Genomic DNA, 17,122 nt, shown 5'->3' with positions numbered 1-17,122 from the left:
CTTTAAAGGAGGAAATTTAAGTCCTTTTTCCTTTGGGGTCATTACTGCCTGAGCTGCCTCTGCTTTACCTCTGATTTACCTCTGATTTAAAGTGGCCATTCACCGAATGGAACATTTGTATATCGCGATGGGTCAACTCCTTTGCCACAAGTCTTCGACAGGCGATAACTGAAGATAATTTCGTATCAAAATTTGTCACCTTCGGTTTCGTCAGCAAGGGATTTTGTTTCAAGATCATCGATTAGATAGGATGTTTCCGCGTCGTTACTTATGAAGCATGAGAGAGTAACATGCTGCTGGTACGTTTTCGCGTATTCTCGGTAGTGCATTTCGAATACCATTATCATTCCAACAAGTTGACATTGTTCAGTCGTTCTCTTTGTTAATAACATGCTGTTTTGCAATATGACCATGGGTATCCATACCGCGGGAATTTCGATTTCTCTGTTTCTGTCTACATAGTTTTAATGAAGTTTTGTGTCAATAGCTCCCAACAACCTGAGCGTGTAACGATAAGGGCCTGTGTTTACGATTAGTAACTTAGCTTGGTTTCAAAAACAAAGAACATCTCCTTATTGAGAAGGTGATCTCAAACCACTAAATCGTTTCCCCTTTCATATTGTTTCACTCAGTTCTTATATCACTGTCCTTTTTTCTCCGAGTTATACTTTGCTGCGTTCGCATGGAACCCGATAGTAAGGGCCGCCCTCCTGTGAGCTGAGCGTTTATTATTTTTTCGCCAGTTGCTGTAATACCTATGATACCTATGATAACTATGTGGAAACATTTTTCTCTCCAAAGTATGATTTACTTCAGTTTTCTTCCACCATTTGTTTGCAGCCATTCAGAGAGTCCTTCGTTGATAGGGAACTTTTCTCGTTCAGACCAAATTGTTTTCCTAAATCAGTGTTGTTGCGCTCGAAAGTGCAAATTAACGAACAAGTTTGGTTTGGGTGCACCACTCTTAACCCATTAAAGTGCCTGTGATACGAAAATTTTTTTTGCGTAAATATTTAGCTTATCATATGCACCAACCAATTCCGGTAGAAGAAAATTTTCAAAAAACTTAAAAATCGGTTTTTTCGGGCCCTAAAGTGCTCTTATTTTGTTGTAAAAGTGTCTCCTGGACTGGTGACGAATTAGCGGGTGATGACGTATAAAACTGTGAAACTCTCCGTTCACACCTACAAATCTCTCGCATCTCTCGTAATTTTGTATCAGTCAGCGTTGAAATACTCTCAAATAATGTCCGATGGCGATGTATACCTACCTTCAGCAAGCTCTACCGAGAGTTGTGATACATCGTACTCGAGTAGTAGAGAAGAAATGGTAGTTGCTTGTACGGTTCAGCCCTACGAAAGAGGACCGCGTGCATCAAACGAGGATTTCGACTAAGACTGACAAAGACGGTTTCTCGCCTGCGGTGTTTAGGTCAAAATTAGAACAAAAAATTCCCGTTACTGAATGTTATTCTGATGTGTTTTTGTTTTGCTTTCTAATGCGAAATCTATGGGTAGCTGTGTTCGTTTCTGTTACTATATCATTTCATTCCTTCGCATTGTGTGCGGCGAAGGTTCCCTCAGTCAGTGCTCTAGAATTTCGTTGCTGTAGAGCCGTCTTGGAAGCCGGTACGAAGCATGAGGCCAATGATCATTGAAGAGTAAAATCTCCTCGATGTCGACGATTGAAACGCGTCCATTTGGGCCATACAGCTACATCCTTTGGAACGTAGTGTATGGAAATACCCGGCATATGTATATTATTCTTGTAGCTAACATCATTTGGCGCTCCGGCCACGCAATACGTTATTCGTCATTTTTTCTAAATTTCCTTTCTCCACCATATATAGTTGCTGGCGTGTCTTCACAGTTTTCTATGTCACAGCTATGTAACATGATCGTTTTGGCCGCGCGCTTAATGGGGACACTTTTTGGCCCCCAAATCGTACTTTCAATGCACAAAAAAATGGTCAAGGAGAACTCGCTAGGCGCTAAGGTCGATTATTTCTAACTTTAAAACTGCCATCAATGCGATCCCTTATTAAAGAAGCTTGATTTTCAAACAAATTCTCCTTACCAAAACCTTAGAAATGTATAGAGATCAGTATAGAGAATATGCATACTGATGTTTGGGTGTAAAGGGTTAGTCAAACCTTAACACACCATTTACGTCCACAAATAGATACCAAAAAAGAAATCTTGATGCTTCGGAAACACGTTTTAAATGATTTTTATTACGCACGTAAAATATCATAGATACATCGACTTGTTCTGATGGCTAAAGACATATTCGGTTTAAATTTGATTACAATTTGTTGTCCTGTGTTAATTGACTGGTAGTCCCAGCAGAATTGCGTTAGTCATGATGATTTTTGTTGTCGATCGTTGGATCGAACAACTCTGATAATATGAATACGCATAAAAATTGAAAAAGTTGAGGATGGAGGTTCGACATGTTCTTTTACTATGATTACAATAATTGCACTAGTTGTAAATTTAAAAAAATAAGCACCCCCGTTAAATTAGCATGTCCTAGGTTTATCTCTTTTCTTAGAATACTATACTTTACGTTATACAATTTATTAGAAGTCGGTGGAAAGGGAGATTTTCTTCAGAACGGTCTAACATCCCCCCCTTTGGGACTGGTCACTCTTTATGGCCTAAAGGGGGGGGGGGGAGGGGAGAGGCTGGAGAATTTTGGTTGAGTCATAACGAAATTTACCTTTCTTCTTTCTATACACAATTAAGAAACGACAAATGTGTAAGTGTCGACTGAACTGTAGCTGGTACAAAAATTTCAACAAGCACCATACCGACACGGGTGTGTTCATGTTAACGGGAAACTAATTACGTCCTCTGTCACTGTCACTTACGGATAAGTTCCACCGAATGTAAATGCAATTATCCCCTTATAAGGCACGCTTAGTAATATTTTAAGATGGCTCCTCATAGGCAGTTAATTAGTAATCAATTTTCTAAAGTTCCTCCTTTATGTTATGGTGGTGACGACTGATCTCCCCTCCGTTCCCCCCCTCCCCCCGAAAACCATGTGTTCCCTTCAAAATTCTTCACCCCCAGGCGATAACAAATAACTGTTCGTATTTTAGGTCATCATGTGATTTTCACACAGTTCTTTTCTAAAGACTCGTACGTTCTCTAACTTGCTCTGCCATTCTTCACCGTCAGTTTCAATAGTACATTGAATTGAACTACATACTCGTTTTATTTTTCCCTCTCTTAAGTTCCCTCTCTGATCTTCTCCAACTACCGCAGTTCCTTCGGGTATTTCGTCCAAGTTTGGCTTCTCATCAAGAAGTACTTTATCTTTGCTTTTGTAGAAATATTTGTCTCTATAAAGAACTTCCCACAGCGAATGGCGTGCGATAGAAACAAAACGCCCTTTTAAATAACTCTTTCCTTCCCTGAAGAGGACTGCGGAGCCTGACATGATGCAACCTAAGAGTGATAAATACATAGTACATGACTCGAAATAACTACTCATACAAATATTTACTGTATCCAAATGAGGGATACTGAAGCTGGGCCAGTAGTTTCTAGTACCCTGAGAGCTTTCTTATCAGAGGATATCATACGTTACTCAACAATCGATGCTGTTAGGCTTCGATGAAAGGGTGCATGGTTTCTATATTAATTCAAATACGCTCTATTTCAAAATAGTATGGATGCTGATCTAGATAGAGGGAACAAGAATATCAAGTTATCTAGGATATAAATTCTTACCTCGAAAAACTGCAGACTTACAACCAAACACTCTTGGAGTTCTTGACAGTGAAAATTTATAACCCTTTCGAAAAATAAGCCAGATTTGCAAAGACTGAGTGATAACTGGTCGAGAAAGTTTCAATTTTTCCTCTTCCTCACCGACACGTGGCTGAAACAAAATCAAATTTTATTTGTAAAAGAAAATTGTGACTATACTTTTCAAAATCAATTTTTCATGTGTCGCTGAATCAATCTTTATTCCAGTTCTCAAAACTGATGCGACATTGGATGCAAGCAGTTTGTGTCTAAGAATCAGAAATTAGACAGAAACAGCAACTCCGTCTCTTTCTATGGTCAGCGGTTGAATCAAACTTTATATTTCGATGCCTTATCAAAGAAGCTAATACGACTCATAACGAAGGGAAACCAACAATGATGATGTGAATATAATCATTGAAATTAGGATCTTTAAGCAATTTGTTACCTTAAAATGATTAATTTGTACCAATCTGTTGGAAATACGTGCTCTTATTTGAATCTGTTGATCCTCACTTCTAATATCTTCCAGGTGGACACTTGCCGCTGTAATAACGTTTCCCTTTCTGAGGCGTACCTCAATTGAAATAGTATTCAGTGTCTCGTGTATGAATACGATGGAGCGCCTGTGGATATCCAAGGCCTCGTTGCACTCTAAACGTGGAGAAAATGTATGGTATCACGGCACCTTTAAATTTGACAGTATGAGTTTCCAGCGCAGGTGCAGTTTCAATTAAGTCAATGACTATCAAGAGGGATAAACTAATCTATCTTATTTTTCATAACGCTGGTGGAAGACGGACAGTGGAGGAAGGGGTGGTTGAACCAGCAATTTTTCCCAGCTCTATCTACCGGAAATGTATTCCGAAAACAGATCTACCGGTGTCTATACCAGATCATGCAAGACATTCTTTAACTGAATTACCCTTTCTCTCTGGTCAGCATAATCCTGTTGTTCCATTACGTGCGACAGCAAAATCGTATGTTTGTTTCAAATACTATTGTTTTTGTTACAAATAAATAAAAAACCAAACAACATGAACATCAAGAGGCTAAAAATCTTAGGCAGCAACGATAGAAACACAGTTGTTTATTATCGAGCCACCGATGTTCTAAATATTTACTTTTTTTTATTCCCCTGTAACAGGGTCAAAATTTTTTACCATTCTATTTTAAAAGATTGGTGAAATTCTTCAATGGTCAAAGATAGAGCAAAGAAACAATGAACAAGCTAAGAATGGGATTCCGAGCGTGAACTAAGCAAGTTTCTCTTCTTGTTGCTCTGACATGTATATATCAACAATGTCTTAAAAAAAGAACTGTTCCTCCACTCCAGCGCTAGTATAGTCGATCGCCTTACGTTTACTGATACTTCAACTATCAGCATTGATACTTACTGATACTTCAACTATTAACATCTTTCGATAAAAAAAATAGAAAACAGTTCTTACTTAGTAAGCACTTGAAATTCACTGCTGTCCAAGTGTTCCCATTGCATTTTATTACTGGTAGCCCAGTGAGGTACAAGCCTTGTTTACAACCAAAGACAACCGTGCTGCCATTTTTGTGGTTTCCTTGCTGTGCGATGGTCGAACCGTAAGGAGAAATTGGAGGCTGACATGAAGATCCTTCAAAACAAGATCAACACAATTGACGCACCAGTAGATAAAGCCAGATGATTTTATCATGGCGCGCCACGAGCAGAAAAACTATTGATGTGCCCCACATAATATACCATAATGACGTGTGCCTGTAATGGAATTAGAGCCCTCTCTAACATGTTGAGGAGTGCTTGCCATTCTGGTAACTATATATTTTTCTCAATCAGAAACATGAAGTCTCTCAGCGTCGCAAACAGACGTAATTAACTGGGTTAGTATGGCAGCCTATTGCCCTGCAACCGTAACGTGAGACATTTATCGATTAAAGAAAATATATTTTTTAATTATTTCAAACGTTGAAAAGTCGCCAATAAGTGTATCTCTAAATCATACCTGGAGCAGAACATCCATACAGCTCCAGTCTAAGGCAATAGGGCTTAGGATCGGTGTCATCCAACGTCATTGGATTCTTGGGATAAATTCTTATTAACTGTGTTCTGATTGGAGGATCTAAGATGTTTGACCTAAAGCCATGAACATTATTGTTGCCTGTTAGCTCCTGAAAATTAAACAGAAAGTTAACTTTTTAGATGGTTGATTTGCAACACGAGTTAATTGCGCAGTATTACATTGTGTCTCAACGCCCTAAATTCAAGCATGATTTATCTTTAACCCCCAGAAGTGATCAACTTGTAACTTCTCCCTGCATTGGCTGTTTCAGAGCATACCGACGATACCGGACACCGCCCGCTGAGCAAACCTGATCCGAAGATCCGCCAAACACAGCCCGCTGAGCAAACCTGATCCGAAGATCCACCAAACACAGCCGTGGAATTCTATCCAGTCACAGCTGAGCACAACAGTTTATAGGTGAAGCATACTCAATCGACCTTATCGCCTGAAGAAGATTAGCAGTGTGCAGTTGAAACGTCGTAATCCTCATCTACAGTGTCCACACTGTGGGGCAAATGATTATACTCCTCCTTTGAAATATCTACACGTTATTCAGCAAACAGGTTTGTGAGAATGCTCAAACTAATCAGGTGGAAGATTATATCTTGATCAAATATCAAATTCTTGAAACTTATTTACAAGGAAATGTATAGCAGTTAGAGGAGAGAATCAAAGGTTGGATCTTGGGAGTTAAAGGGTTTATGGGTGCAGACAGTACACTCTGAAGGCTCTTGAAAATTTATGTCTGGATCTTTTCATCTTTCTTAAGCCCGCGACAAAAGAACTAAACATTTTCCAAGCTTGAAGGATCGTCAAAGATTCGCAATTTTTCTTGAGGGTTCGTGATACCTAGATCTTATATATTACTACCACTAACTTGCTAAATTTTAAAAAAATATATGAAGTGAATTTCACATTTCCCTCAAACTTGAGCGTATAAAAAGGAGGAAACGTTATATCAGCCCTCTTGATACAATCCGGTAAACCAAAGACCAAAACTTAAATATAAGAAAACTAATCATATAAAACTTTAAGAACCTCATCATATTCTTTCCACTTTCCATTTTCCCGAAACCTGACTTCATATTTTGTCACCCATGCCCGATCAGAAGAACTTCCTTGAGTTATTATATTAGTAATAATCTTTGGTTCTTCCAGCTGGATTTGTATATATGGCAAGTTGTCACGTAGCACAGAGCACCAGGCCTTTGAGCCGTCCAAGCGTGCAAAATGAGGGGAGTTGTCTGTACTTCTTGAAGATGATGCTGTAATTCTTTCGTTTGCAATTCGTTTACTTTGCATTCCAAGCTCATCGCTGCAACTCTCTGCAAAAGAATCGATAAATAAAAGGATGTGGCTCAACCCTGGTTTGTTGTAGTCAGTAGCTAAAGAACACTTTTCGCTTTAACGTTTCCCATCATAAACGCTGCGTGTCCTTTAATCTTTTACCTCAGCTATTTTTCCATCCTCTTACAATTGGCCCATGTGTTGGTCGTAAAGAAATCGGAAATGCAGAGATGTTAACTGGGGAAGGGGGGAGTGGGGGGGGGGGGGAGTAAAATATAATATTATGAGAAATGTTGTAAAATTTAATTGGGCCACTGAGTTAATTATTTACTTTGAGGAAGACACTCACATACGAAAGGATGACTGACTTGGTGTGCAAAAATGGCTTCATTATATCATAGTAGTTTTGAACAGGTATGTCATTTAAAGCGACAGTATTTCGTTATTAGCTCGCGTTGAGTTCTTAGCGTGCGTAAACTTCACTTGAAATGTTTTTATTTGGATAATCTCGCTGATGTCAAACTGGGCAGCGATGTGAGCCGAAAATCTTAATCGTGTTCAACTGGGCGCAACTACCACAAGAGCTCATAACTTCGCTTTTCTTGTCAATCGATTTTTAATTCATATCGCAAGCTTAATATATACTGAACCTAAAGTAAAGATGACAAAGAGTAAAGTTTAGGTCATTACATAGTCAAACAAGCAACGTCTTCTGTTGCCCCGCTACTTACCATTAGATCCAAAATAGGACGAAACCGCTAAAAAGTAAACAATACAAGCACCATACAAATTAATTCCCTTTGACTTTCTCGTAAACAAGTTAATCAATTTCATATGGAATTCATGAAGCAAAATATGTCTTCTTCACTTAAAACGATTCGCATTAAATGAGGAACTTGGATGTGAGCATTATTTTTGATCTAATATAATATTTACTTCCTCTGAAGCTGAACATTTAAAAATAGTCAGAAGCTAACCTTCAGTGCGTTTGTCTGAAAACTTGCCAATATTTGCAAATTTATGATTATAACTTCCCTTACTGCTTTTGCTCCACAGACGTGCAAAGCTGGATAAGACTAGTGCTGTCAAACGTCAACACGTTAGCAAATGACAAGAGTAAAAGAATACACAAAAACTTACACTCATCATGGAAAACTGGTTACTGTTTTTATGAACTGAATTTTGTCAATTAAAATGGGGTTATACGAAGAGCTAATTAAACCATGCGAAGTCGAGGTCAAGGTCAGGCAAATCAAACACATACAGAAACACATCTGGCTATGTGTCTTGCTTTGAGCTCGATGGCAAGATTGTTAATCAATACTTTTGAAGTCCGAGTTCGAGCCTTTTGCAGAAAATCCCACCCATTCGTCTATAATATAACTTTCGTGAACATGAAAACGATCTTCGCAGTAATGAACACTACTTGAGCAATAGTGAAAATAAGGCCTGAATTTTTTTTCTTTACACTGCAGAAAAAGAAAAAAAAACTACCACACGACTGGCAAATAACCGCCTACAAATGATGGTAACCTGTATGTAGTATCGTCTCGGCTGCGGTAACAAAAATCGATCTACGACATCTTGCCAATCTTGTCTTATAATTGTACAATAACTAGCGTAGTTTTAATACTTTTTACCAAACACGTTTTAGAGGTCAACTGAGCAGCCTTTACCACAAAACGAGTATATTAATTTGTCACCTTAGGTCCTCTGCTCCTTACAGAAATAAAAAGAGGGAAAACCTCTGCTCCTTAACAATGATTTCAACTTCACTTTATTATTAAAAAAAGAAAAAAAAAATGAAAAATTTAAGGGATCTTACTGTTGCATATTCAAGAACTGTCTTATTTCTTACAAAAATGTGTTGGTTTCAGTGCGGGGGCGATCTCTCGATTTTGTTGGCAGATTGAAGTCCTACAAACCCTCTTTGAACGATGGTCCACCTGACGGGTGACACATGACAACCTCTTCCGCTTAATTTGAGAGTAGCGTGTAGCTTTTTCTCCGGCCTCAGCGCCAAAGGAGGTTAAATGCTCTTTACATGAGATGAAGATCTCTTTTCCTCCATGAGATGTCAGACACTGATCCGAAACCACGTGTGCGTCATCAAAATTTATAACTGATAACTTTGTCAACTTTTAAAGTGATTTGAGTATTGTAGTTTTCGTTAGTCACCAGATGTAACGATCTGTACGCTCAACATTTTTGTGTACACTGTACACAACAGTATACAGTTCATTTCGTTAGGGAAAGCCTGTTCGGCCCTCAGATGCAAATGACGCAACAGAAGGATAAAACAACTGAAAAGTTTAGTGCTGAAGATTTGGAAGAGGCCATTTAAAGAGGTCAATTGGTCAGGGAAAAAAAGACAGTTCACCTTTACAAGTTGGAACACGTGAACTCCAAACACCCTTGTTGCATGTCAATGTTGAAGCCCCAAATAGATCAAAGCCTGTAAAACAAGTGAATTTTGCTTCTGCACTATGGCTGTTGTCATTGCCATGTAGTGTACCGTTAGATGGACTTTGCAGACGAACACACGACGGCAACTCTGTAGAAGAAAAATAGATTTATTCCAAGTGAATTCTGAGCAAATTCAATTGACCTCTGAACATATTCGTGGTAAATGATAAAAGGGCTAAAACCCTGCGTTGCAAACAGTTTTAACCAGTTTAATGTCAAGTATTTGTCAAAGTTTTAATGAAAACTTTTAAAATTGGATCAAAACTTTGACAACTAATTAACTTGCATTAAAATGCAAATTGATTAGTTTTACGATCTTCTCGGTAACTTACTTTGACAATAGGGTAACCTTCCATTCCATCGTCCATCTATGCACTCCAACCTTGTCTTACCGATCAGCTGGAAACTGTTGTTAGCACAGCGAAATTCTAGTGCAGCCTTGGCAACTCGTGTGGTCAAATGAGATACTTTACCAATTAAAATATTATGCACCTCCGGACAGAACCCTAAATGAAGCAACATAATTTTTAGCTGGAGGAAATGAAATAATACTTCTGTTTAAACTTTCTTCACTGTTCGTCATAAATTGACAATGAAAAACTATATTGTATTAAGCATAAAGCATTATATCTTTTCACAATTACACAGGTGATGACAGATGACCACTGATATGAAACAAACCTTTTTCATCGTCATTTTAGAACTCTCTTTGTGTCTTTAGTGATTATCTATGATATTTCTAGAAAGTTGCATCTTGGAATTGAAAAGTTTGACATGCAAACATTTTGCATGAATCACCGAATGTTACTGTGAAAAGCAGAACCACTAAACAATGCCGATCTTAAGTTATGGAACGTTTTGTCTTATTCTAAAGAGAAGTTACGTCATACCCAGACATCGGGATTTTGGCTGTGTCCATTTGTTCCTAATGCATTTTCTAAGTGGCATTCCATACAGTTGGAAACTCTGTTTACAGCCAAAGGAAATTACTTTGCCGTTTTGGTGCTTTTCTCGCTGAGTGGAACGAATGATGACTGAGCCATGAGGAGAGTATAGTCGATCGCACCCGGAGCCTTAAAAAAAATAGACAGCTGACGTCAAGTTTTCGAGACGAACGGTTAGTTATTTAATGTCACAATGTACAATCCCTTTACAACAAATGACCTGGGTTAAGATACAAATGGTTTCCGCCTAATAAGAAAGGCTAATTTAATGACCCTATGACGTTTAATGTTAAGTCTTAATGTTTCCGGATTTGTTGGGCATGCACTTTTCCATACGTGTAAATAATTCTCTTTGAATTATCTTGTAAATATTGGATGAGTTAAGTATCAAAAGGCAAAAACCTTTTTTTTGGCGATTCGTACTGACCCCTCTACCCATTCCATGGTCACAGATCTATCCTTAACTTGTTATGAGCAATTGTGGATCGTCTTGTTTAATTTTTCGGAAATGGAGGCAGCGATGCGGGAAATAATAAGCATCTCTGTCTTATAAACGACAAAATGTTAACGGGTAACACATGACAACCTCTTCCGCTTAATTTGAGAGTAACGTGTAGCTTATTTTCCGGCCTCAGCACCAAAGGAAGCTTATTGCTCTTTTCGTGCGGTAAAGATCTCTTTTCCTCAATGAAGATGTCAGACACGGATCTGAAATCGTGTGTGCGTCGTCAAAATTTATTACTGATGACTTTGATGCTGATACTCAACTAATTTGAGTATTGCAGGCTTCGTTAGTCGTCAGATGTGACGATCACAAGTGAGAGAATGTTCAAGATAGAAACTAACAGTATACAGTTTTTTTCGTTAAGGAAAACCCTGAACACCCCCTTTTCATTGGCTTGCTCAGTAATAAGGATATGTAGGGTCACGTTTCCTTTTTCAGTGTCACAAACTTTTCCTCTTTTTTTTAATATGCCAAAGGCAGGTAAATTTAAAATAGGACAAGGTTGTTCCCTACTAGGTAAATTACCTTTTACCTATCCCCTACAAACAGACAAAATTGAAACCCAACCCACTTACAAGCCCCTACGCTGAAATAAAAAAAATATGTAATCATTAACGAAAGAGAAAAAGAAAAAACTAGTTGATTAACTTTTAAAAGAATTACGAGGCGGTGACAACAATCACATTGCTGAACATCACCGACTTACAAACCACACTATTGACTGGGACTCTGCGCAATGCCTAACATACAGCACCAACTACTTTCAACGACTGACTCTGGAAAGCTGGTATACCAACTTGGAACAGACTCCCCTCAACAGGTGTCAACCACTACCGGCGCCATACAAACGCCTCATCCACGACATTGAGATTACAAACGAACCGAACAGAATGACCTAACTTTACTAACGGATCGAGACAGACCAATCACGACCGACCTACGCTTCTTGAGTCTTACAGCCAATAACATCACGGCAAAACTGACCAATCAGTTTATACAAACCGGACTAAGAACATTCGACTGACAACAACTATTCACTTGACTCTGAAGATGACTCCCCTTCTGGTTGTCGAAACGTCAGTCACCACTACCGACAACAGTCCTTCTCAGGACCACGCCCACCCCGAGGATCAAATTACACTATTACATGTTACTCCCGGGTTCAAACCATTTACCGCAGAGTAGATCTTGTCAGGAATATGTTTTCTTTTTTTGTTTTTGGGAGAGAAATAAAACCAGAATCTTTTACCGTTGTAGTGAACCTCATTGGCAATGTCAGCAAGATATTTTCTTCTAGCTGAGCGTATCATCGACTTGATAGCTTGTCTTTTTTTACGAAATTTCTCCACTTGCAAAAGGGTTAGATAAATTTTTTACTTTTCTCCGTTGAGTTTTCTTTTTTTTATTTCTTTTTATGTAAACATAAGAAATACGAATATCGAAAATAATCGGAAAGTGATCTGACGGTAATCCAATATCACTGATAGCAGCGCCAGTTTGAATGGATGTAATACCATCTGGATTGTTGGTTAATGCTTGGTCCAGAATATTGTTTGCTCGAGTGGGAGAGTTAATAAGTAGAATTAGATAGAGATCCGTTAGAATTTCAACAAACTTATTTTCATCACTGGTAGAACAGTTGGAGAAACCACAACCATCAATCCACCATATGTTCGGGAAATTGAAGTCCCGCAAGATTCAAACACTTTGATATTTGTTGATGTCAATAATATGTAGAGTATGCTTGAAGTGATTGACAAATTTTGAGCAATTTGGAGGACGACAAAAGAACATGATGAGGGTTAAACAAAAAACTAACTGCGCTGTTATCAAACATCAGTTTAAATTTGCCGAAGGAGCGGCGTCTCCAGCAGAGTTTAGTGGCACGCGCCCTTGCTAGTAAAAATTCTTACAATTTTTATATGAAAACAATGCTGAAAACTGACGCACGACACCCTTTTTCGTTTCGAGAGAACCGGGTTGTTTATCTTCAAGCTTGAGTGTTAAGGGAAGCTTATTGAGCATAAGATGTATGAGAGGTTACTTTTGTTCAGATATGTGCTTATCGAGAATTTGTCGCTTGTACCTGCTTTGTGAAAAGCTGGTATGATGCCGTTGATATTATTTTTCGTACTCGCCATATGTGACGATCACAAACGAGAACATGAATGACGCTGAAACCAACCCCACACGTTTGATGATGAAGCCCATAAAATCTAACCTTCTTACTTTAATAGGTTGCTCAAACTGAGATAAAGATGTGGAAAGACAGCCTTTTAAAAGCAATGTACTTCAACTTCTTTTAACAATGTAATTTAATATAAGAATATTAATGTCAAAGGGGCAGCATCTCCAGCAGCGTTCAGTGTCATAAATCCTTACCATTTGGCCTGTATCAATTTGACTGATTTACTTCGAAAAACAAATTAGTCTCCTACAGTGGATAATCGAATACGCTTTATTGTTTACCTTTATCAGGAGAAGAAAAACAAACAATCGATCCAGTTAAATAGCCACTTTCTGCATTCCCACTCGTAAATAATAAGATACAACGACTTCTTTTTACGGAGAGCTAACAAGATGTCAACTGGTCGATGTAGCTTCCTAGTTTCCTGTGTAATTTCTCGTCCGACTTCATTGGGAAGTGTGCATCGGCCATTTAGATCGTGGCCAAAAGATTCGGCTTCCGTCAGCTGACAATCAACGCGCAGGTTCTAAAATGTAATCACCCCGAGTCATTGCAAGACAGAGGCTTACCACGCATGTGAATTCCAAATAACTTTGTCTCCTCTATGTGATTCTAGAGAAGAGGATTTACCACGAATTGTCAGGATTTGTTAGTAAGAAGAATTTGACATACCTTTCAAAGTTTTCGGCTCCGCATTCAGGATGCAGGAGATTAGAACCCACAAGCCTTTCCTCAGGAGAGCGGACCCTACAACCCACATACAGAAAAACAAAACAAGTTTAAAACGACTGCGCTTATCTTTGATCAATTTAACTAATTAAAAATAGATTGACAGGGTCTCCTCTCCATGATTTATTCGTAATATTTCCTGAACGCTCTGAGTTTGTCATTTGACTGCCTAATGAACAGCGTGCTCCTCGTTGTCAAAATACTGATTTATTTAGTAAGGAGACAATTACTTTACGTAAAGTGAGACAGGAAACATGATATCGATTAATGGAATCACTGTATCATGATGATGCGTTCATAACTCGCAACCGTCCTCTAGTTACACTCATCAGCACTAAAACACCATAAGAAAAAAACAAGCGTATCTATTTCAGTTGTTATCACGCTCATACGATCTGAAAATGTGTTTAAAAGAACATCATATTTACATCATTAAGTTATGCACTCTCACGCAACCCTAACGTGATTTTAATAATTAGAGAAAAACAAATATCAGTACTAGTATTTCATATTTTCGTCGCTAACTTGTAAATTAGCTGCATGTAGAATCAGCTGAATTTGAACAGAGAAGGAGGGGTTTTTGAGCCAATTGGCGATTCATCATATCGCGGTATTACAATAAAGTTTAGCGTGCTAAGGTTATCTTCTGACGTATTACCACAGCGAGCACACTGTACCCCACTCCTAGTTCCTATTCTCCTATTCTTTCTATTTTAAAAAATGCAAATTCGCATTTTTATGTACCAGTTTCTTGGCATATTTTTGTAACAATTACTTCTAAAAGCAAGCTGTTTATCATGATCGAACTAAAAGAAAAGGCTCCTGATCTCATGCGCCTGTCTTATGTTACTGCTCGACCGCCTGCTCTTATTCCAAACAGAACTGAATTTCTTAGATTTTGGGTGCTTACGTCGATACTCCTCTTCAAGGCAAACATTTCTACACACTACAGCTTATTCTCCGGGTCGAAACGAGAATATCAAACGCACAAACAAGATTTATAAATGAAGCAACAATCCCCTTTCTACTTCAATAATTTTGATATCTCTTTCGACATATGACACGTATTACTCCACGTCCCTTGACGAAACGAATTCTGCCCATTTGTGAAAAGAACAAGCACGCTTCTTTCATAGTATGATCTTAACACATCATCTTGAAAAACGAAACCCCATGATATCACTACTGCAAGGCTACATACGACGCTTACAAGGCACTTGAAATCTTTGTAATGAGATAATCACATTTTGGTGTATAAAATTAAACAAATAAAGTCATTATCGCTCTAGAAGAAGAAATGTTCTCTTAGACTCACCCATATATTACTACACTGTGGTAGGTGCGCTGAGTCAATAATATAGGAAACGTCAGAGACGAGTTTTACGGCGACCACAAATGTCGAAATGGTTTACATGAACTGCGTTGTCGACAGGTCAGGTATCAAAAGAAAATGATTTGATGAGCTCTCTGTCACTTTTTTCTGTGTACAGGCGGCCCAAGCTCCAGCTGTGAGAAGATCATCTTGCGCAATAACAGTCATGGCGGAATTATAAGAGTTCGTATGGGAATATTTACGACCGCTCTAAGGAATAAAAAATACGTCAAATTCTCAAAAAAATTACCTCACCTTACTTCCACAGCGTATTGCTTGTTATCTGACCTCTTACTTTAATGAAAAGAACGCATTTTAGCGAGTTGTCCATTTCGAGGTTTTCAACGTTCATAAGAAAAGCCATGTTCATGGATTTATTTCATCTAAGTTGGATTTTTGGCTTACCCCAATCGGTTATTGATAGGCTACAGTATGTACAAAACTGCGCAGCTCGACTGGTGACTAGAACTCAAAGCTTAGAACACATAACACCAGTTCTTCGTAGACTACACTGGCTACTAGCCAGACAACGAATTACGTACAAAATACTGCTTCTTACGTACAGAGCACTGAGTGGCATGGCGCCAAAATATATTGTAGGTCTCCTTCAGCCCTACACTCCTGCGAGGCAATTACGATCTTCAAAAAATATCCTTGTGACACCAAAGTCTAATCTCAAGTTTTATGGTGACAGATGTTTTCAAGTTGCTACGCCCAGGTTCTGGAACTCCCTAACCGATGACATAAGATCAATCCAGATCCTTGATGTTTTTAAGAATAAGATTATAACACTACTTTTTAGAGAATCTTTTATTAGTTAGTGGACTACCGTTTTTTTTATTATTATTATTGTATATATTTTCCTTAGTTAAGCAAGTCGACTGTATCTTATTTTTTTAGAAATTAACTTATATAACTGTAATATATTTTCTTTAATAACTTGAATGTTTCTCATTTTTTAGAATTACGATTATTGTAAAGCGCCTTTGAGCTCACGGAAAGGGCGCTATATAAATTCTTGTATCATTATTAACGAGGTACAAGGACATCCTCGATCTTGTAACAAAAGTAAGCAATACCATAAATGTTCCTAACCTAGCGTTTCCAAGAAATCGATTATTTGTTCCCTCAATTTTGAATTCTTTTGACCCTTATTATGCAAATTCCATGAAATCCATCGCATGCATCAAATAGCAAACAAAAGGCTTATACTATTTTGCGAAACGAAACGAAACGAAGCGAAACGAAATCAGGTGAGATAGAACAAAACTAAAGGAATAATGCAGATATATTTTCTAACCAGGTAAAGAAAACTTTCACATATCACCGAAGGTTTTGGCCTCCTCTTATATCTTAAACCGTATTAAAATATATTTCGCAAAATAGTAATTTTAGGAGAGTTACTATTTTGCGAAATGGACTATTTTCACCCTGCGGTGACAACGTGACCTCTTTCATGTCACGAAAATACATTTAAAAATTACAAATAAGTATATCACCGAAGATTTTGGCCTCCTCTCATTTCTTAAACCGTATTAAAATATATTTCGCAAAATAGTAATTTTTGGAGAGTTGCTATTTTGCGAAATGGACTATTTTCACCCCTGCAACGACAGCGTGACCTCTTTCATGTCACTGCTTGGTAGTGAAGAAGTACAGACCACGGCTAATTAAAACCCTTACGTACAAGGAAAGGCGAGAGCTGTAAATCCAATCTGTCTCGAGTCAGTTTTCTTAGGCGGCATTTAAATCATTTATGGTCCATTTTGCGAAACAGTAATTCTTCCAAAATTACTACCTCGCGAAATATACTTAGAAG

The 17,122-nt window shown here is 38.1% G+C and overlaps 1 protein-coding gene across 2 annotated transcripts; it reads right to left on the bottom strand.

Annotated features, from left to right (window-relative positions):
• Nucleotides 1–2,213: 2,213 nt before the first annotated feature.
• Nucleotides 2,214–15,816, bottom strand: LOC149047102 (CUB and sushi domain-containing protein 1-like). 2 transcript variants are annotated; one of them, XM_089205292.1, is made up of 13 exons: nucleotides 15,709–15,816; nucleotides 15,247–15,513; nucleotides 13,875–13,949; nucleotides 10,456–10,638; nucleotides 9,898–10,071; nucleotides 9,480–9,653; nucleotides 7,831–7,857; nucleotides 6,851–7,137; nucleotides 5,753–5,918; nucleotides 5,210–5,386; nucleotides 4,207–4,412; nucleotides 3,741–3,891; nucleotides 2,214–3,455 (listed from the first exon to the last, which is right to left on the bottom strand). In XM_089205292.1, the coding sequence occupies exons 2-13, from the start codon at nucleotides 15,248–15,250 to the stop codon at nucleotides 3,103–3,105; spliced, it is 1,977 nt and encodes a 658-aa protein (XP_089061418.1). In that variant the 5' UTR covers nucleotides 15,251–15,513; nucleotides 15,709–15,816; the 3' UTR covers nucleotides 2,214–3,102. The 2 variants fall into 2 exon arrangements, with proteins under 2 accessions (XP_089061418.1, XP_089061419.1); XM_089205293.1 differs by lacking the exon at nucleotides 15,709–15,816 and adding an exon at nucleotides 13,484–13,728 and having other exon boundaries at nucleotides 15,247–15,377.
• Between the last annotated feature and the right edge of the window lie 1,306 nt (nucleotides 15,817–17,122).

The sequence above is a fragment of the Pocillopora damicornis genome, chromosome 4 (assembly GCF_964200805.1).
Source record: "Pocillopora damicornis chromosome 4, jaPocDami1.2, whole genome shotgun sequence".
NCBI lineage: Eukaryota > Metazoa > Cnidaria > Anthozoa > Scleractinia > Pocilloporidae > Pocillopora > Pocillopora damicornis.
This window is presented reverse-complemented; position numbering and strand designations above follow the sequence as displayed.